The 27,589-nt window shown below is 35.2% G+C and overlaps 2 protein-coding genes across 2 annotated transcripts; one reads left to right on the forward strand and one right to left on the reverse strand.

Annotated features, from left to right (window-relative positions):
* The first annotated feature begins 5,324 nt into the window (after positions 1–5,324).
* Positions 5,325–7,853, forward strand: LOC145100962 (U3 snoRNP-associated protein-like EMB2271). The gene is made up of 7 exons (XM_079038109.1): positions 5,325–5,887; positions 6,056–6,398; positions 6,500–6,724; positions 6,805–7,027; positions 7,102–7,268; positions 7,379–7,444; positions 7,543–7,853. Exons 1-7 carry the CDS (start codon positions 5,445–5,447, stop codon positions 7,621–7,623), a joined length of 1,548 nt encoding a protein of 515 aa, XP_078894235.1. The 5' UTR covers positions 5,325–5,444; the 3' UTR covers positions 7,624–7,853.
* LOC145100963 (E3 ubiquitin-protein ligase RGLG2-like) lies at positions 7,823–10,508 on the reverse strand. Its single transcript, XM_079038110.1, has 11 exons — positions 10,057–10,508; positions 9,876–9,960; positions 9,606–9,746; positions 9,388–9,501; positions 9,212–9,309; positions 9,056–9,135; positions 8,839–8,944; positions 8,630–8,757; positions 8,412–8,541; positions 8,265–8,321; positions 7,823–8,124 (listed from the first exon to the last, which is right to left on the reverse strand). Exons 1-11 carry the CDS (start codon positions 10,255–10,257, stop codon positions 8,041–8,043), a joined length of 1,224 nt encoding a protein of 407 aa, XP_078894236.1. The 5' UTR covers positions 10,258–10,508; the 3' UTR covers positions 7,823–8,040.
* Positions 10,509–27,589: the final 17,081 nt, after the last annotated feature.

Here is a 27,589-nt window from a genome sequence, read left to right on the forward strand (position 1 = left end):
TTTTCAAAATTCGATTATGATTTCGGCATCCCTCTTCATAGTTAAATTTTGAGAACATGGCAAATAAAAAAAATATTGTAGCAAAAGATTGGTCTAGTATCATGTCTTTATGTGAGACATCATGAATCGCGTCCCATAGGCTTTGGATATAGGATCAATTGCATGTGCTATAATATTTATCCTTTCTAAATTTTCTGAATGCCTAAGGCATTAAGATATAGAATTGGATATGACTAAAATGATTAAACAATTGTCAAGGACAATCTAAGGTTTACCAAAGATTGGTTGCTCAGGGATAGTTGGAAGTATAGTGTTAATTTTTGGAAAGGACGATAATTGACATATTCTGAAAAGAGGCAACTCTTGTTTAGAAGTGACAGTCAAAATGAGAATATGGAAATATTCCCAAAGGTAGAAGTTGTTCATTCAATCTGTGTAAGATTAGGAAACTTAATGCAAGAAGGTTGTTCAAAGCAATGTACTTTGAATTTGAGATTTTGGTTCCATGGAATGCTCTCCATTGGGATACTCTGTAATGATTGTTGACAAGTCTTTGTGACTTTGTGCATAGTCATTACGAGAGGATCAATGCATATAAGTTTAGAATCTAACAGATTTCGTTAAATGGTAGGGATTTGGAATTCTTACATTTACGATAAAGATTTGGGATTGTGAAATGAGCATCATTGGAATCATGTTCAATTGATCTATTTCACAAAGTAAAGATCATAGATAAACATAGTGTACATACTTGATGTATGGCATGACTAGTGTTTACAAAACATAGTTTACATGTTTGGAGCATTGGACAACTATTGTTTTAATTCAAGTATAAAGTTGATTATTTGAAACATTATACAATGAATAATGAGTAATCAATATGGTGTTTAAATAAAAGGTGTTTTATTTACTCTCAAAGGTGCTTGGGACCATAGAAGATTAGTATTATTCTTGTGTTTCACTTTGCATGTTTTGACTTCCAGAATAACTAGGTTATTCTTTCCGAATGACTAAGTTATTCAAACCATCCATGGTCGATAATACGTTGGAAATAGGTATATATTAAGGCAAGACTGTTATGAATCGGGTTTGTAGATGTCCAAGGTAGTGGACATAGTAAGAGTTACTACAACATTCATGAGTACTCCTGGAATAGGGGTTCGAGTATTGGGTTCAACCCACTCTCATTTGAATCACTTCATGGATTTTATCACGAGTGATCATGAGATGATAATATCTTATATTCTTCAAACCTAGAGATATGAGTTGTTACTATGAGTTGGTTGTACATTGATTGCATGAAAACGCATTCGGTAACTCGATGTTATAAAACGTGCCTTTGTGTATGATTCAACAAGTAGTAGAACAAGCCATATGAGTCGAAGTTTATCCATTCCTTTTACCTTCAGGATAAAAGAGATATATGTGGGCCCTTTGATGATTTGGTGATGAAAAACATAAGTGCTCGACCGGGCCTAGACTAATTTGTTCAATTAGTTAGTCGTCATAAATTCGAAACCGGGAAACAAAAAATGGACAGAAAGAATGATTATAATCCATGTCTCAGTCCATATGATATCTAGAATGGAGGAATATATGATCCCTTATCTAATGGACATGGCATTTGATTTGTTTAGAGTTTGACAGCGGCTTTAAGAGCTACAATTGCTAGTCGGGATCTTGGAGTCATACTTGAATAATAGTTTTAGACTTATCCAAGTGGGAGACTGTTGGATTAGGTGTCTAAGCCCATAACTATTATTTGTATGTATTCAAACCGAGAGTAGCATGGTCTATTTGGGTTGCATATCATCAGGACAATTTGTTAGGATGGACTTTTGAGAGAAGGTTATTTATGGTTTATTAATATATTATAAGTAATAATATATTAATATGAAATCATATGTTTTAATTAGTATTGATCAAGAATTAATTTAGAATTAATTTAGTAGTCGAAAGAGACTAATTAAATCTATGGGGACTAATTATGATAATTAGTTATATTTATATGTGTTGGGCTTAGGATCCATGTTGGACCAAGTTTATGTATGGATACATAAAGAGTTGGGCCACATGAACCATGGATCATAAAACCCATGGGTATGGATTTGGGTTATATCCATGACCCTAGAAATCCCACATATAAATAGATACTTCATTGCCTAAAATCGCATCTTTTATCTTTTGAGAGTTCATGGTGTCTTTTGTGTGCATGGAATTCTCTCTCAAGTTCATCATTTGTTCATGGTGTGTTGTGATTCCATTTGAGGCATCCACACTATTGGGGCTAAGCTCTTTAAGGCCAAATACACCAAGAATTCAAGCTCCATCAAAAGGTATGTCATTCTAACTAGTATATTATATTTTTATGTTAAATGCATGCTAGTTGTAAGATTAATACCTTGGAAACCATTTGCATGTATAATTAGTGAAAACATAGATCCAAAGTATTTAGGGTTGTATGTGCACCATAGGATGTTGTAGTATACCAAAACCCAACAATAAGTATGCAGTAGTGATATGTAGATTTGTCTGAAAGTTTGTTGGACAATTATATGTTTATCTATTATGTATATGTCGGCATATTCTAATTCGTGGTTGAGGCTTTACTGCTATGTGTGTAAGCCAATAGACCAGGGGCATTTCTACCCGATGGTTGATTGGGACTGATAGTATTCCATCCCGAGGATTACTGGTCCCGTTGGATATTGGCATTCCAACCTGGGGTATTCTATCCCGATGATGACTAGACCCAGAGGTTGACTGGGCCTGGAGTATTCCAACCCGATGGCTGATTGGAACCGACATGTTTGATTGTATATGTTATTCGTTTGTGTGATGGTACTTTGAGAAACTCACTAAGCTTTAGCTTACGGTTTTATTTTATGGTTTCAGGTACTTTTGATGATCACGGAAAGGAGAAAGCGTGACCGTACACATTCTCCTGTCTGATGACATTATGATTTTGGGATACTCTGATATTCGATAAACAATTTGGAAACACTGGTTTTGTAAACATTTTTATAATTATGGGTTGTTTTTGAAAGTTGTAAATTGTTGTGATTTTTTGGATGTTACAATCTCCACATACTTGTTTCAATTCACTCTTGATGATATGATTTCTTTCAATATCATTATTGTGCAAGTGTTAAGAGGGTATTTTTGTGAGTGATCTTATCTCCCGTTGCAAAGATTTGAGAGTACTAGATATGCAAATCTTGTACATGGTTTTAAGAGTTAAGACTATGTTTAATGTCTTCCTTGTTATTATAAGATCAACCATCGACAACTGAGCTCGTTGGAAAAATATAGGATATATATGTCGAAGTGAATTAAGATCTCAATGTAAAACTCAAAGACTATAAATATTCGAGTTATCTTCTTCCCTAAACTTTTTATAGCCCACATTTTACATATTGTTTGTAATCTTGTATTTTTTTAATAGAAAATATTGTGTTCTTGAATCTTTTTGTTATCAAAGTATTTTGTATAGGGTAAACATCACCGGAGTTCAACCAACTTTTTGGTTTTGATTTAAATGGTCCTTGAACTTAATTTCTTGCTTTTTAGGGGTATAACGTTGATATTGACCTGCTTATTTGGTCACCATTACCTATTATATTCGGTTACCATTGCCACATACCCATTTTCTCAGATTTAGCTCATTACTCATCAATGATGTGGTTGCCTAGTTGGATGCCACTATTCTTTACAACTTTGTTCCTAAGCTTCTCGCTTATCCTTGTAATGTGAATCATTCAACCTACAAAAATGCATCAGATCTTGTGTTGTACAAGTGAATAATACCTTGTACTATACAAGTGAATCATACAAGTGATCTTGTACTAAGTATACCAATGAATAACATAATATATACCACATCATCACTCTTATTCTGTTATTGACAAATAATCAAACACATGGTATGCAATTTCCCCCTCATACGACTACTACAATTCATCAGAACCATTTCCTTTGACATCTCGATGATCATATGATCGGAAAACCATTTCCTACCATCATCATCAATAGCAATTCATAACATGAATATACTACCAAAAGAAGTTGGATTGGATTAAAAGAAAAACATAAAATTCAATTTCGAAATACAATTAAAGATAGATGATGGAAAAAACGCTAGATATCTTCATTTTTGATTCAGTAGACTCCACCAACAACCAACAAAATGAGGGCGTTGAGTTGCTGTGAAACAATATATCAATACATTCGATGTGAAAATTATGTTTTCATTTGGGTAAAATACGAACCTTTTCACTATCTTCAAACTCTGACTGCCACACAACACATTCTTACATTCTGTTACATTTTTGTGGGTTTCCGATGAGTACACAAACAAGGGAAGTCCTTTTTTTCCTCTTCCATTTTTACCGATGTTGCAACCATTGGTAAAAGGAATCATTTTGATTTTGACAATCGAAGCTAAAATTTGCATTCAGTTTATCCTGTATCTTTCTTATTTTCAATATCTGGTTTTCTATGTGGAATCGTCACCTAAGAAATGGGTGCTAAGAAATTGCATTGAATATGAACGAGAAGGTGATTTAGAGGTGAGGAACGAGATGGTCAAAAAGGGAAGGCGAAATAGATTTCTGGAAGAGTCAAAAGGGTTAGAAAGATCTTGGTGGGGGTGAAAAATGAAGAAGTAATTTGAAAATGTAGATGGTGGTACCAGGGGAGATTGTGATAGTCGACGACAGAAATCGTAGGGTGGTCGGAGTACATACACGCTTAAGGTTGTTGAGGTCTTGAAAACTTATAATTTTCTGAAGAAGGCAAAGTGGGTGTGTGGCCTACAATAGAGAGAGAGAGAGAGAGAGAGAGAGAGAGAGAGAGAGAGAGAGAGAGAGAGAGAGAGAGAGAGAGAGAGAGCTACTTCACTTTTTTTAACTATAAAACCGGACAAAAAAGATTAATACTATTTGTAACATGTCAATATGGATTTTATGTCTCTTGAGTGCCTAAAAATTACATTAAGGACCTTTAAACAAAAAAAATTGTTAGAGTTAAAATGACATTTAGCCTTTGCTCAAGAATCTGTTAAATTTAACTGACATTAATTAATGCTCCTGCAAAGTAACCTCATTTAAATTTCCAAAACTAAACGGTATTTTAATAACAAATTTTATCGATATTCCGGTTACGGACAACCAAAAGTTAAGCCAAATTAGGTTAAATGAGGCTAGAGGCTGCGTAGAGCCCAGATTTATGATCAAGTATTAATTTCGTATAAATATTAGCCCAACGAAATAAACTGTATAATGGCCCAATTGAATCACCGCCTTCTCTATCATTTTGTCTTCTCCTTCAGGTTGTCCAGGCACGAATAATAAACCCTAATTTTTAAACCATAAACCCTTAACAGCAACCTCCGTTTCTTGTTCAAGAATCCGAGGTTCTGTTCTTTCTTCTTCTAACCATTAATCATGATGAAAAGTAAAAAGTTCAAAAACAATAACAACAGTCAAAATGGTCACAGAAGCAAGCGGACTAAATCCGACAAGCCAGACCCGTTCTTCGACGGTGATTCGAAGCGCCGAAAAAAATTTGTACACGATAATGATGAAGACAGCATTAAGAGCAGTGATTCTGATGATTATGAAGACAGAGACGTGGCGGCGGCGGTGGAGGATGACGCTGAGGGAAATGAGATGTTTGAAGATGAGAACGCGGTTGAGAAACGGAAGAGATTAGCTGATGCGTTTTTGGAGAAGATGAGGGCTTCGTTGAGAAAAGAGGAGGACGAAGATGATGAGGTGGATGAAAGAGGTGGTAAAGAGGATGGAGACAGGGATTCTCGCGTTGCTCGTATGTTGCAGGCGCAACAACTCGAAGACAGTGGCCGTGTTCGTAAGTTGATTGCTTCAAGGTACATACATATCTTCTCTAGAATCCAAACATGAATTTCATGACTCTAATTAGTTCTTCTGATTGAAGATCAGAAAACAATCATAACATCAAACTATAACAATGCATCGCAATCCACAATCAATTTCAAACTTTAGGTCTAAAGTCATTCATCTTTGATTTGATAAAGGGTTCAAAAACCAGGAACAACAGACGGATTTCGGGTTTTAGTGAAGCACAGGCAGTCTGTAACTTCCGTGGTTTTATCAGAAGACGATTCCAAAGGCTTTTCAGCTTCAAAGGATGGATGTATTGTCCAGTGGGATGTTGATAGTGGGAAAACAGAAGCATATGCTTGGCCTAGTGAAGAAATATTGAAGTCACATGGTGCAAAAGATCCACAAGGTCGAGCTAAAAAACGTAGCAAACATGTTCTAGCTCTTGCTGTAAGCTCTGATGGAAGGTATTTAGCAAGTGGAGGCTTTGATCGACATGTTCATCTATGGGATACACGGACAAGAGAGCATATTCAGGTGCTGCTTCCAAACTCCAAAGCTAACTTGCTTCCAAAATGAAGTTGATTTCTTGTGTTGTTTCTATGTTCATTCTTTTAAACCTGTGGATTTTTTCACAGGCTTTTCCAGGGCATAAAGGACCTGTGTCTTGTTTGACATTCAGACAAGGGACTTCAGAGCTGTTTTCTGGTTCATATGATAGAACAATCAAGATATGGAATGCAGAAGACAGATCTTACATAACTACATTATTTGGTCATCAAAGCGATGTTTTAACTATTGATTGCTTAAGAAAAGAACGCCTGCTGACTGTTGCACGTGATCGCACCATGCACTTATGGAAGGTATTTGTACTTTGATAATCTACACAATTTTTTTTTCTTTCATTTATCCTAACAGACATGGTGTTGATATGTGTTTACAGGTTCCTGAGGAGTCACAACTAGTGTTTAGGGCTTCTGCATCATCATTGGAGTGCTGTTGTTTTATAAATAATGATGAATTTTTATCGGGTTCAGATGATGGTAGTATTGAGCATTGGAGTGTATTGAGAAAAAAGCCTCTACATATTGTAAAAAATGCACACCCTTCTTTGATGATTCCAAATAAGCCCGATGATGATGATGATTTACCAAATGGTGATAAAGGTAAAATAAAATCTTGGATTGTTGACATTTTGATTAAAAAAAAAAATAATGATTTATGTTTTGTTTTTTGTCAGATGATTTGGCTGAAAAGGTTTGCTCATCAGTAAATTCATGGGTTAGTTCAGTAAGTGTATGTAGAGGGAGTGATCTTGCAGCATCAGGTGCTGGTAATGGTGTTGTTCGTCTGTGGGAAATTGAAAGTGATGCCAAAGGTGTTCGCCCACTTTATGAGCTTCCATTGGTAAGTTTTTTTAAATTTTTTTTTTTTTTTTTTTTTTTTTATACTTTTAGGTTAGGGTTAAATTTGCATTTATGCAATAACTGTTATCTGTTTCACATTTTTTCTAATAGGTTGGATACGTAAATTCTTTGGCATTTGCAAAATCAGGGAACTTTTTGGTTGCTGGAGTTGGCAAGGTTAATTTCGACCTTTTATCTTTTTTTAAACTTTTTCTTAAAAATGATTATTTTAAATATTTGTCACTAATATTTGGTGATGACATTTTATTAAACAGGAACCCCGATTGGGTCGATGGGGGTCTCTCCCTGCTGCTCGACATGGTGTTGTGGTACACCAATTGCAACTATCAAAATGACGCATCTACCCTTGTTGAGTCTCACCATACTTGTCAACATTTGGGTTTTTCCTTTTCTTTTTTTTTTTTCTAATTTTGTTGTGCCATATTTTTGTTAAATCAATTTTGGTTACGGTTTTGTTGGATATGGATTTGGGTGGATTCTGTAATCCCATAAACGTTACAAAACATACATTTGTATCAAGAATCCATCCCCACCTTACTTGAAATTATTTATTTATTGTGGTTCATGTTTACTTACAAAATAGAAAATTGATTATGTTACAAGCGATTGTACATGATAAATACAAAATACATTCAAAATGACTTGCTTCACAATGGAGACTCAAACATGATATAAACAAATGGCAAAAATCATGACACGATGTCAAACACAATCAATCAGACACTAAATAAGATTATGTTGTTGAGTTGAGGCTATTGATACAACCTTATTTTGGTGTTGATTACATCCCGGCAAATTGGGCATAACTGAAGATCGATTCCACAGTTGCAACATGTCTGTCAATAAAAGACATTGTGTATAAGAACACTATAAAAGTATTTTAAGATGCCAAATCAATAAAATGATGAAAATGCTTTGTTTTTTTTTTTTCTATATTTTTGGCACTAAAGACTTTGTGTGTATAAGCAAAGCTGACCTGATGCCCGCAACCGAATGCCATGTCTTTGGGGTTACTAAGGCACACAGGGCACACCTGAAAAGGACCAAAAAATCAACATAATTTTTATAATTTAAAATTTATAAATATTATAAAATAATAAATTTCAGTTCAATGTTTACTTACCCTATTATCATACGACGGAGGTGCTGTCTCATTTACACGATACTGACGGGCGCTTCGATTCCTGAACTGCAAATTGCCACCGCAAGGCGGTGGAAGAGGAACAGTGTTCGGGGAATAACCAGTCCGGGCACTATTCACAAATTGTCAAACCATATATAAATATTTAATTTTTCATTTTGTTTTTGTGAAAATCGATGCCAACAAATAATTGGAATTACCCGAGTAGATTGAGCTCGAGGGTTGCTTTATATTGTGAAGGTATTTCCATCAATGCAGTTAACGCGAATTCTGTCTGTTTTTTCATGGGATCCACATTTTTCGACATAATGTTTGTAAAATTCACAAACTAGCAAGAAACAAGAAAAATCGGTTATACGCAACAATAAAAAAGATATATGCAATCTTTTGTGACAGTTTTGTTGCAAACCTGCAAATTGTCAAAGGCTCGAGAAGGTATATTGTCATCGAATTCCTTCATCATGTCCCATGGGCCATCTCCAACCCCTACCAATATTATTGACAATGGGTATGTACTGCAACAAATAATTTCATAATCTTTCAGGAATTTTACAAGTTTATTTTGCGATAATTATTATTTTTTTGGCTGGCTATATATTGATAAGTTTCAAAATGTTGAGTTTTACCTTGCTTTTACAATGGCATCAATCGTTTTTCGTTCTTGTGAACTGAGTTGACCGAACTCGGTATCACCACTTCTTGTTACCTAAAGAAAAACAAAACAGACTTTAGCGACAGTTTTATGGTTTCTCTTGACGATTGCAAAGCGTGTGGCATGTTACCTGGCCGTCGGCAATAATCAGCAAAACATGGTATTGGCCACCACTTGCTTCAACAATTGTCATGGCCATTTCTATTATAGGTGCAAAAGATGTAGGTCCTGAAATGAAATCAGTTTTAATGCATTAAAAGTTTGTTTTTTGTGACAAATATGGGGTCACAAAACACATTGGTTTACCAGAAAGTCGGAGTTGAGGAGCAATCTCTCTATATCGTTTCAATACATCCTCAAATCCTTCACAAAAACTCGAATCCGGATAGAAACTGAATACACTTTGATCGTGTGTGGAGGCTACAAAACACGTTTAGAATAACAAAAACATATTAATATGATAAATTCTGACAAGTAATCTAAAAAATATCTTGCTTTTGCTTGTAAGAAGAATTAATATGTACCATCTCCAAACCCAAAGCATGGGATCAAGTTATCCTCGTCAAAAGCCGAAAGTGTTTTCCCGATGATTGATATTGCTTGCTCATACGGATTTTGCACCACTCCGATGTTATGCAAGCTTCGTCTATTGAACGATTTTGTCCCTAATGTTATATATTAAAGTATGAGTCAATGTCATTATAATTGTTTGAATCATCTACCACCAAATTAGATATATCCAACGAAACTGGATTGGATCTACAAACCTTTTTTTTATATATTATGTGACTAACCTGTCCACTCATTGCTTTTGGTGAAATCGATGCCAACAATAAGATTCGATGACTCGAGGCCTGCTTGAGCAAGAGCCGAAGTAACCTTGAAAATAGCGAATATATTCTCAGAATTTAATCACAAATCAATGATTATTTCTTGAAATATATATATAATATTAGTTATAATTAAGCTAGTAACCTGTTCAAGCGTCTCGTAGTCATCGGCTATTGTTGAATACTTTCTATCCAACCTTCTTTGAGCCGGTGGTGGCCCGTAACCAAAAGGAGCTGGATGAGCATGATGGTGATGCCTTGGTGTGGAAGTAACACTCGTTGACCATGGATGACCGGAGTCTGTCCTTATTCTTGGTGATGATTCTCTTGAATTCTTGCCTCCCATTTTTACTGAAAACAGTTGCAAATCCTCGAAACTGAAGAGTTTTGAGGGTTTTGATTGGTGTTTAGGTGTGTATATATGCCTATGTATGTGTATATCAGTTTTTGTATATGAAAGTTCGATTGAAGTTGACTATTGGAATAGTGAAACTGAAAGTTCTAACGAAGAAATTGCCCAGAAACAATGAGCATTATCCTTGTAACCCTAAGGCTTTGACTTCGACTAATGAAAAAGAGTGTTTCGTTAAAATATTTGAATTTAATATCATTAAATAGGTAGGTAGGATAAATTAGAGAAACTGACTTTAAGTTAACAGTTGAAGGACAAAAACCAAAGGGCCATTGGCACAAGGAGTTGAAAATGTGGCTCTTTCTTATGGGGTTGGGTTGAGGCCTGAGGGAAGTCCTTTAATAGGTCAGTTTGCACGCATTTAGTTTTTATTTTATTTATTATTAATTTTTTTGGGTTGTAAATAAGTCTTTGAAGTTGTCTTTGTAGACATCTAGCTTTTAATATCGGCTATTTAAGGTTAAGTTCCCAGTTTGTGCATATTTAGTTCATGTTATTATTATTATTTTTTTTATAGTTTCTGTTGTTTTTTACACATTCAGTCTTTATATTCGGTATCTTTAGGTTTTGTTCAAATGACATCTTATACGGGACAGTAAGTAATGATGTGTTCCTATACATGACTCGCCCGGATAGTGGAATCATATGTCACTTGTCTTGGTTTGGTTTGGTAGTGGGATCATACAATACCATTTAATAGAGGCATATTAATAATATTACACTTTTAATATCAATACAGAAGAATACAAGTTATTTTAACCCTATCAGTACAAAATTATTCTTCAACTCATTCACTTTTTTCTTGAGATAGGAAACAACCTTTTTAATAGCTACAAACTCATCTTTAAAATTCCGGGTTTAAGTTGACATGTTCTTTATCAACACATTGCCAAATTTTTCACTTTTTACCTGGTTTCTTTAGCAACAAAAAACAAATTAATGTAATTAGGTAAGAAAGAATGTCAATTTAAAAAGAACAAATAATCAAAACCAAAGATATCTTATTCTTGGAGAAAACTAGGGCATTGATATTATTTGACCGATTCATAATTTATGTTACTAATATAAGTGACAGACGAACCATGTATGAAAACACCTCATTAATGGTTGTCTAACGTAGGATATGTGGCATGAGCAATACTTAAAGACACTTATCATAAGGACTGAATGTGAACAAAAACAGCATATACTTATTTTGCAACAATAAAATATTTAAAACTAAATGTCTACAAACTGAAACTATATTACCTTTTATTAATTCATTTTTTCCGACTTAACTTGAAGTAGTCAGTCATAACTCATAAGGACTTAAAGTGTATAAACAAAAGTCCAAAGACTTATTTTGCAAAATGATAATAATAATAATAATAATAATAAAGACTAAATATGTACAATCTGAAAACTATATTACCATATTAAGTCATTTCCCTTAAAAAATTACACATTTGTTAGTTATTCTAAAAGATCTTGAGTTTAAATTATATGTTTGTACAATAATTCAAATGAATAACATGATCTGTAATGGGTGTTTTATGGAAGTTTCATCCAACCATTTAAGCAAACCGGATATCATAAGATGCACACAACCTCGAGTTTAACCCATTAAACATATGGAGCTTGAATAAATTGATAAACACGTGACTTCTGTAAGGTTCTGATTTTAGGAATTAAAAAGGTAAAAGTACTTGAAATTTTTAATAGACATGAGATCTTTAAAAAATTATAATTATTCAGTTCATTTGGTTGACATATCAAAACTCTTTCCAACAAAAAAGCCAAACTTAGTCAATGTCAAACATACAAGGCCATATGGTGTACCAACTATTCTACCACTCCAAAAGTTATATCACTTGGCATACCTCAGAGAGAGAGAGAGAGAGAGAGAGAGAGAGAGAGAGAGAGAGAGAGAGAGAGAGAGAGAGAGAGAGAGAGAGAGAGAGAGAGAGAGAGAGAGAGAGAGAGGGAGAGGGAGAGGGAGAGGGAGAGAGAGAGAGAGAGAGAGAGAGAGAGAGAGAGAGGTGGTCACACAAGCCACATTAGCTTAGGTTGTAGCGCATGACCTCCATACCACATGACCTAAAGATACATGACTCTTTTCGTTATGTGTCATGTTAACGTCTTCTTATTTTCTCCTTAATCTTTCGCTCATTCTTTTGACATATGGTATACTCATCTTTCACTTTTTTTTGGTACAATTACAAATAGTTTTTTTAATTTTAAGCCTTTTTATTTACTAAAAATATATGAAATAAAATATAAAATCAACATTAATTAAAAACTTTCATTAATACAACAACATCACATAATAGTAAAAATAAAAACATTGCTAAGAATTATTTAAAAAGCATCACTAAAACCATAAGTTTTAAAATATATAAAATATTTCGATAACAAAGGTTATATAAATATTTCAAAGGTATTTGTTGCGATTATCAAAAACTAATATTGCTTAATAAAATTTAAATTTTGATACAAAAGAAAAAAAAACTTAAATAAAAGCTAAAATCGAGATTTCTTAATTTTTTAAGTCCATAACAATAATATACAACATCGAATGCAAAAGATACAAGGGAAAAGAAGAAGAATACATTCTTGTAGATTTGTATCACCAATATTATTTAAGTCTAATGAGATTATTTTGTTGAGTGATATAATGTTAAGGATGGTGCATAAGTACACATTTTTTTTGAGTTTATTCTGATTTGAAGTGCAGTGATACTTAGGGATGACGCCCTGAACAACGAGGGTTTGGGGGAAGAGCCCCTGGTAGTGGGGTCCAAGGGGTAGAACTCCTGGCTAGGATCGAACTGACCCACTTTATGAAAAATGCATGAAAATCTGAAATTATGTTTTTAAATACAAATTTTTAACTCGATTTTAAACCCGGTCTAATAGCAATTTGAAGATAGTTTTGTAATTGCCATATGACAATTTTCAAACACTAGTTTTTCCCGTATTAGTCAATTTTGAATCCGATACACAAGGATCATAATCTTCTACATTCTTTGTTCTAGAACCACAAAGTTTTATCCGGTTAAATTTTCGATTGTATCATCAAAATATTTCAATCTGAAAATGTAACACAACTCTAAGTGAATCCAAACAATTGAAATACTCAAATGTCTCTAACAGGCACCGTGAGACAAGAAAAAAAAACAACGTCTTATCTACAACATGGGTTGATTTGCAGGGGTGCCATAGGGGGCGTTGTGTTTTCGGTAATTTTTGTCCGCGACATCGCACCTGTTTTCTTTCTCTATCAAATTGCTTTCTACTTAAAAAACAACTACTCGTTCAAATCATGCAATGGAAAATTCAAATATATGTTTTTTTTTCCCAAACAATATCTAAAATAAGTTCCAAACAAATGTTAAAAGTTAATATTTAAAAAAAAAACATATCGGAGAAAGAATTTACACACTAAACCTAAAATTAAGTAAATTTATGAATCTCATGGTTTTCGTTCTTTATCGTTTACTAGTTTTCTTTAAAAAGTCTTGACGCAATATCGATGTTTCATAAAGTTACCCCAAATATATGGTGGTATCAAAGGGAAGGGCAACATGGGTATTACTCATTGGCTCTAAATTTTTGGGCTCATTTTTATATATCTACTTAGATTATTTTAAAAATTAAATTTTTTTTGGTATTAAATCATTTGAGGTAGAGGCAAAAAAGAACCTCATTTTCTATTTTGTAAGGAGCCTCAAATCTGCTTGAATCGACTGTGACCAAATATATATATATATATATATATATATATATATATATATATATATATATATATATATATATATATATATATATATATATATATATATATATATATATATATATATATATATAAGGTTAGGTTCATTTGAGACCACCTATATTTTATAAGACCGTGAGACGCATTTTTATTTTTTTATTTTTTTAGTTAATTCAAGTTCTGAAAATAATATTTAAAAAAGAATTTTTTGATTTTTCCATTTATTTTGCATTTTAAAATTATTTTTATAATATGTACAGTGTAATATTCTATTTAGAATATTTCACGTATTTTTCAAAAAAAATAGAATTGTTTTTTATTTTTTTTTTATTTTTTTTAGTTAATTCAAGTTTCGAAAATAATATTTAAAAAAAGAATCTTTAGATTTTTCTATTTATTTTGCATTTTAAAATTATTTTTTAGAATATGTCAGTGTAATATTCTATTTAGAATATTTCACGTATTTAAAAAAAAAAACCGAAATTTTTTTTATTTTAAAATTTTTTTTTTAGTTAATTCAAGTTCCGAAAATAATATTTAAAAAAAGAATTTTTGGATTTTTCCATTTATTTTGCATTTTAAAATTATTTTTAGATTTGGTCTCACGGTCTCACAAAATTAGAATGGTCTCAAATGAACCTGAACCTATCTATATATATATATATATATATATATATATATATATATATATATATATATATATATATATATATATATATATATCAAAGTTGTAAAAATCGTTTGACGGTAATTCGGCGGTCGACTGGCGATAAGCGATTAATCAACATCGACGGCGATTAATCGGGCACCCTAAATTATTTAAAAAATTAATATTTCCTAAAAAATTAAGTATTTTAAAATTTTAAATTTGAAAATTTTGAATTATTATAAATTTTAGTATATTATTTTAAAATTTGAAAGCTTTAAAATTCAAAATTTTAAAATTTTGGTGTAATATTTGAATTTTTTTTTGATTCTTTAAATATTTCCCGCCGAGGACCGCCAAGGTCCGCCAAGCCCGAGTTTGACCGATTTTGACCAATTTCCGTCAAACACTCTAATCGTAATCGGTTCGAGGCTGCCAAATGATTAATCGCCGATTAATCGGCCGCCAAAGCCGATTTCTGCAACACTGATATATATATATATATATATATATATATATATATATATATATATATATATATATATATATACGGTTAGGTTATTATGTTCTAACTATTTATTGTGTGCATGTATGATTGATTATGGACCAATCATTTTTGTTATTTTAAAAAAAGTAATTAATATATATTACAGGTTAAAGATATAATAAGTATTAATTAAATCTTCAACATTTAATATGTATTAATTACTTTTTTAAAATAACTAAAACGAATTGGTCCAAAATCAATTCTACATACACACAAAATAGATACTAAAAACATTTGAACTTAATTCTCTCTCTCTCTCTCTCTCTCTCTCTCTCTATATATATATATATATATATATATATATATATATATATATATATATATATATATGGAACCGGCAAATAATATATTAGAAAAGAGGCCAAATAGCAAGAAACTATAGGCCAAAAGTCCAAAAGTACAAACTACAGACAAGAAATATTTACATACAATAGGAAGGACTAGAGCACCAATCAATCCAATTATAAGAACAATTAACTCTCCTATGTTTAATCCATGAAAACACCATGGATTGAATGTTCCCCGCTAGTTGGTTGGGTGATATCCGAATCTTATTAAAGACAAAATTGCATCTTGCTCTCCATATTAGCCATGCAGTACCATAGCAAATGCTAATTAGGTTCCTCCTCATTTTTAAGCATCTTCCCCATGTAGAGCAGAACCTCACCACGTCACTTATATTCCCAAATTGAGGATGAGGAATGCCAAACCACCTGAACATCTCCTCCCACACCTTTGCTGCCATCGGGCACTTGATCAAAGCATGATCAGTATCTTCTCTTTCCAGATCACAATAGTTGCACATAACTGAGTTGAAGTTGATTCCTCTCTTTTGGAGAGCACACGCAGTTGGGATACCATTTAAGACCGCCCTCCAAATGAAACACCGTACCTTAGTCGGAACCTCCGGAATCCAATCGATCTTCCCTCCTTCAATACTCGAGCCCACCGTATCTATCAGTTCCCTTACCACATTGACGTGGTAAACCCCATCCCCAGAGATGCTACATACCCACCTGTCTGGTTGGGAGTTTGGTAGAAATGATTCCACTTTGAGTGCCAACTCAGCAAGTTCACATGCTAGAGAGCTAGAGGATGGACTCGATTTCCATTCCCATGTTATTCCCCCGGTGTTTATCCTGTCCCTTATTTTGCACTTTTTAGTTTTCTCTAGCTTGTACAATTCTGGAAACATTGATTTTAAATTTTCGCTGTCCAGCCATTTATCTAACCAGAACAACGTGCAATCATCTTTACCCACCTGCTTTTTGATTACTTCATCAAAATTGATTCCAGCTTTTGAGAACTCGCTTTTTACCCCTGCTATATTGTTCCAAACACCCGGAATGGACTTTTTTGAGATACAGTCATCAACTTTATTCTTGAGATTATGGATACCCATAATAGACTCCCTCCATAGACTTGCACCCTCACTGCGCAACCGCCACCACCATTTGCCGATTAGTGCTAGATTCAAAGCTTTAAGTGAACCCATCCCCAGACCGCCGGTTACTCTAGGAGACACCACCTTTTGCCAAGAAACCCAATTGATTTTCCTCTTCCCATCATTATTCATACCCCATAAGAATTTCCTTCTAATCCCTTCCATAATATTTATGACTCCAGAGGGTGCAACAAACAGAGAGAAATAATATGTAGGTAGATTACCAAGAACCGCCTTACATAGAGTGAGACGTCCCCCCATTGAAAGTGTTTTTGACTTCCATAAGGATAGTTTGGCCTGGAATCTATCAATCACCGGTCTCCAGTTTTTCTTTAACCTCATGTTCCCTCCTACCGGAACACCAAGGTAGTTGAAGGGGAGTTTGGCCGATTCACATCCGAGGGGAGTGGCATACCGTGTAACCTCTTGCATGTCTACCCCAACACCAATTACCCGTGATTTGTGGAAATTAACCTTAAGGCCAGAAGTTACGTGAAAACACCTTAGAATTCTTGCTAGATTCCTTATATTTTCCTTATTCCATTTACCCACGAATAGGGCATCATCCGCATAGAATAAATGAGAAATAGATGTCTCCGAATGTGGGAGGGATATCCTAGTAAAAATGCCTTTCTCACAAGCTGTTTTTATTGCAATATTAAGCCCCTCCATGGCGATAATGAAAAGAAAAGGCGACAGTGGATCGCCCTGTCTAACTCCCCGCTCCATTCCGAACTCCTTTGTGGGTGACCCATTTATTAGCACAGATGCTCTTGCAGATCGTAAACAACCTTGAATCCAACCTCGCCATTTATCTCCAAATCATAGTTGCATTTGAATCGAGTCAAGGTATTCCCAGTTGACTGAGTCAAATGCTTTGTCAAAGTCCACTTTGAAGAGCAACATTTTCTTTTTTGCTTTCTTACTCCATGAGCAAAGTTCATTTACAATCAGCGGACCATCCAAGATATTCCTTCCTTCAACAAAAGCAGTTTGCACCTCTCCAATACACTTGCCAATATATATATATATATATATATATATATATATATATATATATATATATATATATATATATATATATATATATATATATATATATATATATATATATATATACTCTTGTGTTTTAGGTTTCCAAAAACAGAATTTGGAAATTACTTCATTTTAGGATGGCTTTTTTAGGGACAACCAATCAAGGAGATGATGAAAGATGGCATCAAATCAACAACGTAAAGGCTTGGATGACTTTATTTAGGCCATGACACTATTTTCAATGGCAATGACAATTTTCATTGTTTTTTGATTAAAGACATTCAATTTCGATCATTATTCCAGATTTCGTAATCCGACGTGAACTTGAACTTGAACGACTGAGGTGCTATGTGTTTGCCTAGCTGGGTGAAGGACGTAAAGGGAGAGGGTCGGCAAGTTACTTATTTTTGATTTCCAGATGCATTGAAATAACAAATAAGCATAAACACAAAATCAAAGAAAACCATATGAAAGATTACAAGTGGGTGACACATGTATTAATCAAAACTATATAATTTTATTAGTTAATGTTATATACATAATTAGGTAATTAAATATAGAATAAATGTCTTATCTTCTTAGTCAACCAAACGAAATTGCCTATGCAATTATCGGTTTTCAATGGTCAGTAAAAAACTAAAAATATAAGCAGTTTTGTTGGTTTGTCTAGTTTGGTCCTTAAATGGACGTTGAATATAATGGAATCACAAAATGAGAGGATTTGTTGTTATTTTATTAATACTAAATTTAGTGTCAAGGTGTTTTTTGTTTTTTTTTTAAACTGAAAAATGGTACGTGTGGTATGTATATTTTTTGAGTTTTAGTCAAAATTTCGATTTTTCAGCTATATGGTCGTTTTAGCCATGTTTTTATATGGATTTTGTCAATCCAAATATTGAAATGACTGTAATACCTTTAGGATATTTATTCTTTATTTTTTAAATATAATTTTTTTTATTTATTTTAATAGTTAAAATATAACAGGAGACCTCTCTCTCTCTCTCTCTTAAAAAAAAAAAAATGGTCGTAAGAGAACGAAAGAAATCCACATCTTATGAACACACACTTCCAGATCATATGAACCCAAAGATGGTGTTCATCTATTCAACCCCTTCATTAACAAACTTACATGTTCAATTTTGATTTTGTTCTTGAAAGAGGAAAGAGAAGAAAGAGAGTTTAGATCCCCCCAAGATCACTTTGACATAAAGATGTTCTTGATATTCACACCCGTATGTTTGTTTTCTTGAATTAACTTCACACACACATACACCCAAACATGTTTGGGTTTTCAGATTCGAATTCACACATACACCTATGAAGTTTAGATTCTTTTTTAAAGACCCACATACAACTACATTTTCATCTGAAGAGAGAGAAAAGAGCTCAAGAACATATATATTCGACTTCCTATTTGATTTCGGGGTTTATTCTTGAGAGTTTAGAGTAAGAAAAAACCCAACCCCAAATATCTGCAACATATATCTGAAACTATCATCGATTTTGATTGAAGCAAAACGATTATGACTTGATGGTTGTTTTGAAGTCGATTTTAAGAAAGAAGTAAGAAGAGAATTTGATTTATTGAAAGAGTAAGAGGGGCTGCGTTTTTGCTGGAGTGATGGCCGTGTTCATGTGGATTTCTCGGTGGTGGCTTCAATGTCACACCCCCAAACCGAGAACGGCGGAAACGTTCGGGGGCGGAAGACGTCATGTACAATATCATAAAAATGCATAATAGTAAAACAAGCAACAAAATCCATTGCATTAATAATATACTTTATACAAGTGAGTTCTGTGTATAGTTGTAAGACACCAAAAATAATATATCAAAATAAAAGACGAGTCTTTAACATGCTCCGTCTTCTCAAAATCTAGTCCAATGTACATGCCTACTGGTGACCTGAGAATACAAGTTATTTTGAAAGAGAGAATCAACATTTAAGTTGACGAGTTCATAAGTATTTTAGTGTCAAAAGTTTACATTCGTTTCATGAAAATGTTGGTAATTGTGTGATGAAAATGTTTGTATACTTCCTAGAAAGTCCTATATTTTTTACTAAAAAGAAAAGCAGTCTTCTACCAAGACTCAACTGTTTTGTGTGTTCTGTTCTCTTGAATAAAGTGTAAAATGTGTGTTTGTACTTGAAATAGTATAAATGTAATGTTTTCCATATTTGTAAAACTATCTTTACTCTAAAAATAGTATGCATTTCTCGTGTGAGAATATCATTGTATAAATGTAATGGAAAATGAAGATTTACACTAGTATTGTATAAAATACACTACTGAATGCATTAACTACCTTATAAACCAAACTGGTTAAATTAGGTTAAAATGTGATAAAGGTATAACCATACTTGATAGACTAGTATAACAACACGACGTTCTTCAAGTGTCGAAAATGGTATGACATTTGTCACCCGTAGAACTACAGGTCCCACTGTAGCTAGCAGCAAGGTGTAGGATGGTCAATCCTATATAGATCTATACACAAACTCACGCTCTCCCTCCAAGAGACTCTGGTTATAAAACGTGACATAGTAAGGATATTGCTATGCCATGAAATAGTATCTTACATTTTGGTTATCTTGTTCTTGCTGTAGTATGTATGTTCCTTCTTATTCTTGTTATAGTATGTGTGTTCCTTCTTGTTCTTGTAAATGAATAGTATACTTTGTAATGAATAGTAATAGTATGTATGTACTAACTCATGTATGTTTCTCTGTTCTAGAAATAATATGTAGTGATTCTATAAACTATACCTATTATAGTTTACTAGTATGTTTGTTTGAATTGTTACTGATTTGTAGAAAAGACTCAATTGTTCAACATAAGCAACTGAGTTAAATATGTACTTTAAAAATGGAGGTTTATATTCACTTATATATTTGGTAAGTATAACTATGATTTAACCGACAGTCGGACTAGTGATCCTACCCTAAGCCCATAACCAAACAAGGAACAGGAGTAAGGTATTTAGCAATAGTCCTAAGTCTGTGAAAGCATACTTATACATAAATATATAACTGAATACGTTTTTTGATAATAAATAGTAGTCTAAAATAGCTTAAAAGAGTTCTTGAAATGATTTTTAACAACTTATGAAAGTATAAGAAATCCTTTGTTTGATGTTTTCACATGTAAGTGGTTAACACAATTATATTGTGTTCCACTTGTACTCTCCCCCTAAAAGCATTAAAAAGCATATACAACTGTAATTTGTAGGGGTATGAACTCACCTTATGTGGGTGATTCAATTGAATGTTCGATATAGGTTGATTGACTCCATAAGCTAGTTCCCGAGACAAAACAAGTCCTAAATGGCAATTTATGCAACATAATGGCATTCAATTAGCAATTATAACCTTTAAGGAATTAGGGAAACAACCTAGGATGCAAGAATCACTTACCAAAGAGGTATTAGAATCGAAATCAAGTGGTTGTAAGGAGTTCACGATCAGCTGGGTGTTGACGACCCAAGAAAACTTGGTGTTCTTGAGTTCACGACCCAAAATTCTTGATGAATGATGATTAATTGAAGGTCCTAGCAAGTTCTCTTGAAGAAAAAGAGAAGGAGGATGATATTTGAGAGCAAAGGGGTGTTTTCGGTTGAAGATCTTTGAGCGAGAAGGGAGGTGTTCACAACCAGAAAAGTAGAAGTGAGGTGAAATCAGTCCACACTTTATATATATATATATATATATATATATATATATATATATATATATAGGATATGAGTGCACGGCCGTAAACCGAGGGTTCACGGTCCGAAGCCTGTTCACGGTCCGAAGGTTGTTCTCGGCTCGAAGGCTCGTTCACAGCCCAAGGCTCGTTTGCGGTCCTCGGTCCAAATGATTTTCCTCATTTAACACACAACACCTTAGAAGACTAGGTTTGAACACATATGAATCCATTACCCTAACTATGTTAGGATAATAAAAGAAATAAGTTTGACTTTCGTTGACCAAGTTTGACTTTTACAAGATAGAAATTTCGAGTTGTCTCATTCAAGGCGATGATGGTTGGCTCAAGGCACTGTGGTTGTAATCATGGATAGAAGGCAGTGGTGATGTGTAGGTGATGGAGGAAGATTAGTAGTTTTAGGGTTGATTTGTTGTCAATTTCATCATTTGAAATCAAATGGATTGCAAGGGAGATTAATAATTTTAAGTGGAGATGAAGGTTTAAAGGGAGATTGGGGAAGAGATGGTTTCTAGCGATGAGAGATGAAATACGGAGGAAGGTGGTTTTTGACCTTCTTCCATCGACCTCCTTATTCTCTTTCATGACAGTGGTGGTGGCAAATAGAATTGTGGAGGCTGGATCTTGTGATCATCAGAGATCATAGTTTGACAGATGCTTGTTTGACTTTGATGCTTCATCATCATCACCCATGCTATCGACAATTGTAACATTTCGACTCTAAGGTATGAATTTTAAAGATTTTATATTCATAATTGTAGATCTGATCGACAGGTTGGCTGCCCCAACTCTTCGTGTAGAAACTAGTCAATCCACATGAATTCTAGAACCTACTCGACGAGTTGGAGGACCCAACTTGACGAGTTGAAGCTGGACATGAAAACCCTAATTTTTCGATTTCGCACCCTATTTAAAGGACCTTAAGTCCTCCCTCCAGCCTCCCTTACCACCTTCACGTCCAGAAACAAACCCTAATCGAGCTAACATCCTATTTTGAGTGTGAGTGAGGCTAAAAGTGTGTGTTTGGTGCATTCGTGAAGAGAGTTGGAGATTGAGAAGCTTGGGACGAGAAGGAACTTGTAGATCCAACATCTACTTTGTTTTGGCATTCATTTGATGGTAAAAAGTCATTACCTTGATCATTTTCTTTTTAGATCTCTCCATTCAAGAGTTTAGGGTCATTTATAGCTTTTTCTTGAGGCATTTTTGGTTTTGAGCACGTTTTGAAGTGAGGAGTTCAGATGTGGACTCCTCTAGGCCCTCAAGGACATAAAGACTCAAGCTTTATCAAGCTTTGGCCCCTCTCCATGTCCTAAACCTCTTCCTAAGACTAGTTTTAGGTGTTTTAGCCTCTTGAAGCCTTGCATGCACGTAAAGTTAGCAACTTTACATGGTAACTACACCCTAGGAGGCTAGATCTACAGTTTGGGGCATTGGTTTAGCTTAAGAGCATTGAAATGAGAAAAGGGCTGAAGGAACTCGACGTGTTGCATAGTTAAGTCGACGAGTTGGATGAGAGTTTCTCGCTTTTTGGATTCTGAGTGAACTCAACGAGTTAGTAAGGTAACTCGACGAGTTGGTTAGGGTTTTCCCGATCTTTTGGAGGATGCAAGGACTCGACGAGTTACTTGGTAACTCGGCGAGTTGACTTGGGTTTTCGTGATTTTATGAGTTCCGAAGGAACTCGACAAGTCTGTAAGCTACACTCGACGAGTTGGGTCAACATGGAATGTTAACCTTAACCGTTGACTTCGCGCCAAATTTGACACCGAAAACACTAAGGATGCAACAAAAAAGCATGCTCAACCCAGGGAAATCCTCATGATACAAGCCAAGCGCGAGCGACAGGACGAACAGGACGACCTGGCAAGACTCACCACCACAATGCAAGGGCTCACATTTTCAATGAGAGACCCTCAACCCAAAGGCTAGAAGGGAGATAACCCACTCATAATCTAGGGATCCATTAGAAACGTAACAATCCAGAGGGTGTACATCAACAGGGGCAGCTCGACGAACATCATTTATGAACATTGTTTCCGTTTCGTCCCAGACAGATGGAAGGAAAACCTCAATCCCGCCACACGAAGGCTCGTGGGTTTCATAGGGCATAACTTGTGGCCCATAGGCACAATCCACCTGCCTCTCATGCTGAAAATCCATGACAAACAACGAAGGAAGACGACTCTAATCTATTTCATCGTAATACGACATCCAACAGAGCATAACATCATCCTGGGAAGGACAACTCTACTCAAGCTTGGAGAAATCCCGTCAACAATGCACGAGATTGTAAAATTCAGCACAACCTGTAACGACCCGTGTCCGGTATGGTAATTCCTTGGTATTTATTTTGAAGTTTTGCAAGAGGGACTCGGCGAGTTCATAGCCTGACTCGCCGAGTAGGGTCGCGATTTCGAGCACGTGTGAGCCGGGGACTCGGCGAGTCCATATCCCTGACTCGGCGAGTCCATCCGTCTGGGTGAAACCCTAAATCCCCGGGTTGCCCACTATTTAAGTCACATTATAGCCCCATTCTCGCCTCCCTCACCCTGAGAACACTGTGAGAAAGAACCCTAATCCTCCCTTGTGTGAGCTAAGTGTTTTGTGCCATTTTGTGAAGGTTTGAAGAAGGAGAAGAAGCAAGGAGCAAAGAGAAGAGGTGTAGTGCAAAGATCCAAGGGCAAATCTGAGTTATTTGAGGTATTTTATGATTTTCCCTCTTGTTATATGCTTTAAACCTCCATTAGAGCCCTCCTAGGATCTAGTTGATGCTTGTTCCAAGCCTTATGTTTGCATGGATGCTTTAATAAGTCGAGATATCTATAGATCTGAATGATTGGGTGTTGTAGAGCCCAGATCTACTGCCTTTTTGGAGTTACTTTGCATATTAACCATAGATCTACCCATTTTGTGCATCTTTTAGCCTTATTTCCCTTATTCATGAGGTTGTACACGTAAAGTTGGAAACTTTACGTGGTAAATCAGCTTATTGGACTCAGATCTATCAATTATATGTGTTGGATTCAAACAAAATCGAGTAAAAATCAGTTGCATGGCGGCAACTCGGCGAGTCGGGAAGAACGACTCGGCGAGTTGGGTCGCGAGTCCCCGATTCCTTCATTTTTATCAGTGTCGAGTGGATCCAGTGAGTTAGAGAGTGGACTCAGCGAGTTGAGAGTAGACTCAGTGATGGAGGGACTCGGCGAGTTGTTCATACAACTCGACGAGTCCAAGGCAATCTTCTTAAGCTCAAGAACAACTCGTCGAGTTGTTCATAGGACTCGGCGAGTCGGATGAAGATTGTCTGAGTTCTTGGATCGAGAGAGTACTCGTCGAGTCGATGCCATACTCGACGAGTAGCAGCGAGTTAAGTCGAGGAGTGAGAATAGGGACTCGGCGAGTTGGCGGCCCAACTCGGCGAGTCAGGTCAACTATGGGTTGACTTTGACCGAGAGTTGACTTTGTCTGAGAGTTGACTTTGTCTGAGAGTTGACTTTGACCGGGGGTAAAAGAGTCATTTTACCCAGTGCAGTGTTTAGTATTTGATTGAGTATGTTTATGGTCTTGTAGCCGGGGAGATACCGGAGCAGCAGTAGTTAGCCCTCAGAGCTATTCACTCAGCAGCCAGTTCACGAGGTGAGTCTCCCTTCAGTAGGATCGGGTCTACGGCCACAATGCTGGCCCGTGTAATTATCAGTAGTCCGGTCTTTAGTTTGATGTAGTAGCTAGCTGGCTTGACGTCTTTGTGATTCAAGCATATTTGTGTTATGTGTTCCGGACTTCGGTCCGATGCAGTCAGTTCCGGACTTCGGTCCGATGCAGTTAGTTCCGGACTTCGGTCCGATGCAGTCAGTTCCGGACTTCGGTCCGATGCAGTTAGTTCCGGACTCCGGTCCGATGCAGTTAGTTCCGGACTCTGGTCCGATGCAGGGGACAAGGTCCCGGTTAGTTCCGGACTTCGGTCCGATGCAGCTAGTTCCAGACCTCGGTCTGATGCAGTGGGCAAGGCCCAGTATGTGATTTATATGTATTGTATGGTATGTGGTAGTTTGGGGGAGCTCACTAAGCTTCGTGCTTACAGTTTCAGTTTTGTTTCAGGTACTTCCGCTTGTAGAGAGAGGAGCTCGGGATGATGGCATCGCACACACCACAGCTTCAGCTTTTTATCCTGGGAGTTGATTGGTTCTTGATTTTTATATAACATGGATATGATACAGTTTTTCGCATAGTGTTTTATTATTATTTTGAGATACATCATGTATGGTTTATGATATGACACTCAGATTATGGTTTTGGTTATGCTGAAAAACGAAATTTTTGGGTCGTTTCACAACCGAAGGGCCAGTTACAGTCCTCGCGACCCTACCAAGGGAACTGCAATATTTCGAAGTCATGTGACCGGAAGAGATAACACAACAAAGCAAAAATGCATGGGTCGAGGTTGTTGGATTAGGTGTCTAAGCCCATAACTATAATCGGTATGTACTTGACTCGAGAGTAGCATGGTCTATTTTAGGTATCATTCACCAGAACAATTTGATAGGATGAATATTTGAGAAAGAAGTTATCTGTGATTTATTAATAGAATAGGATGGATATTTGAGAATGAGGTCCATTTCGGGTTGCAGGCTGAGTCAGATCGCGAAGAGATGGATTTAGATCGCATGATTCAATGATCAGAGTTTTAAGCTGCTGCTTAGGAGTTATGATAGATTGCTTAGGAATATTTAGAAACATAGTTTTCATATGTACTTGCATTGTAAGGACAAGATTTTCCGCAATTTTATAAATAAAGAAAATTTTTGATTTTATCTTACTTTGTATTTCCTTGCAATGAAATTTGTGAAATTGATGTTTGTATGTTTCTAACTTTAGCAATATGGATTTGATTCTTCCATTTGTGGTAGCGTCTAAATTTACCAAATAAGGAAAGATTCTCATCACCCAAGTTTCAATTGGATAGAAACTTGGAATCGTGCGACTTGTATTGTGTGATGAATGAGAACTTTCGTCTTTGGGAAATTAAGACTAATTCCTTGTTCACATGTATATGTGAGTCAAGTGAAGGACTAAGGGATCGGGTACACTTGGTTGTGCACTGGTCGGGTCCACCACAAAGAACAATAAGACTATTCATCATGATTTACTAAATGTTTAGTAAATATGGTTATGCTTACAAGTTTAAGTGTAATTCTGAGACATTGAAAAAGTTTCAATGTATGGAAGAATGAATAAGAAGAATCAAATTAGGCAGAAAGATAAAAGTTTCTATAATCTGAAAGGAAAGGAGAGTACTTTAGTATCATGTTTTATGATCATCTTAGTGATTATGGAACCATATCACAGTTGATCCTCTAAGGACACCTTGGTGCATTTGTGTGACCAAGAAGAGGAATCGTGAATTGTTGAAATGGTTAAATCAAGAAGATAAATCATACTTCGTTCCAAAATCAAGTCTTAGAGTCATACTCCAAGATTGTGCCTTGAGTGACATAATCTTAAGAAAGGTTGAATAACACTCATCAAATGTGGAGTAAACAAATGTTTCTCACTCTTGTACATTTGAAATTGGTAAGTTCTGATGTCTTGGATAAGACAAAGACCAACTAAGACCAATTGAGTGAAGTGTTAATCTTGATAAGAAACCGCACTAACTCTTGAATATTTGTTTGTCAAGGAATGTTTCTTGAGAAGAGAATCTTATATGTCAAGAGGTCAGTGGGAGTCTTAAAGATCTTGAAAAAGGTTCAAGATCTAATCAAGAATAAACTTATTATTAATCACTAGCACATGATTTGAGGTTTATAACCTAATGTGTTGACATATTCTTATTTCCGTTCCCATTCCAGTTAAAGTTGACTATGCATGTGAGTCCTATGAGTTTTCATATGACTGCATAATGCAAAGCACCTTGATCAGTGAAAGTGCATTGACCAGTAAGGGTGAGTTGCTCAACAACTTGGAAGACATGGTAAGCCCTTGTGCTACCAAGTGGAAAGAAACTAAGATTGAACAGGTTTAGTCCATATGCATTTGAATTTGTCTTAGACCTTGTCTTATGATAATGACACATTCACATGGATATGAACACATACACCATAAAATCTAAGTGACAAAGTTTTCTCTCCAATTCAT

The sequence above is a fragment of the Lactuca serriola genome, chromosome 4 (assembly GCF_051521515.1).
Source record: "Lactuca serriola cultivar US96UC23 chromosome 4, Lser_US96UC23_V15, whole genome shotgun sequence".
NCBI classification, from domain to species: Eukaryota; Viridiplantae; Streptophyta; class Magnoliopsida; order Asterales; family Asteraceae; genus Lactuca; species Lactuca serriola.

What these genes read in the sequence shown, in the direction of transcription:
- LOC145100962 (XM_079038109.1), top strand. Translation starts at nt 5,445, where the DNA reads ATGATGAAAAGTAAAAAGTTCAAAAACAATAACAACAGTCAAAATGGT. An exon ending in CGTAAGTTGATTGCTTCAAG is followed by an intron (nt 5,888 to 6,055) that starts GTACATACATAT and finishes GATTTGATAAAG; the next exon opens with GGTTCAAAAACCAGGAACAA. An exon ending in CACTTTATGAGCTTCCATTG is followed by an intron (nt 7,269 to 7,378) that starts GTAAGTTTTTTT and finishes TTTTTCTAATAG; the next exon opens with GTTGGATACGTAAATTCTTT.
- LOC145100963 (XM_079038110.1), bottom strand. Translation starts at nt 10,257, where the DNA reads ATGGGAGGCAAGAATTCAAGAGAATCATCACCAAGAATAAGGACAGAC. An exon ending in CTCGAGCTCAATCTACTCGG is followed by an intron (nt 8,542 to 8,629) that starts GTAATTCCAATT and finishes ATTTGTGAATAG; the next exon opens with TGCCCGGACTGGTTATTCCC. An exon ending in CTCCGTCGTATGATAATAGG is followed by an intron (nt 8,322 to 8,411) that starts GTAAGTAAACAT and finishes GGTCCTTTTCAG; the next exon opens with GTGTGCCCTGTGTGCCTTAG.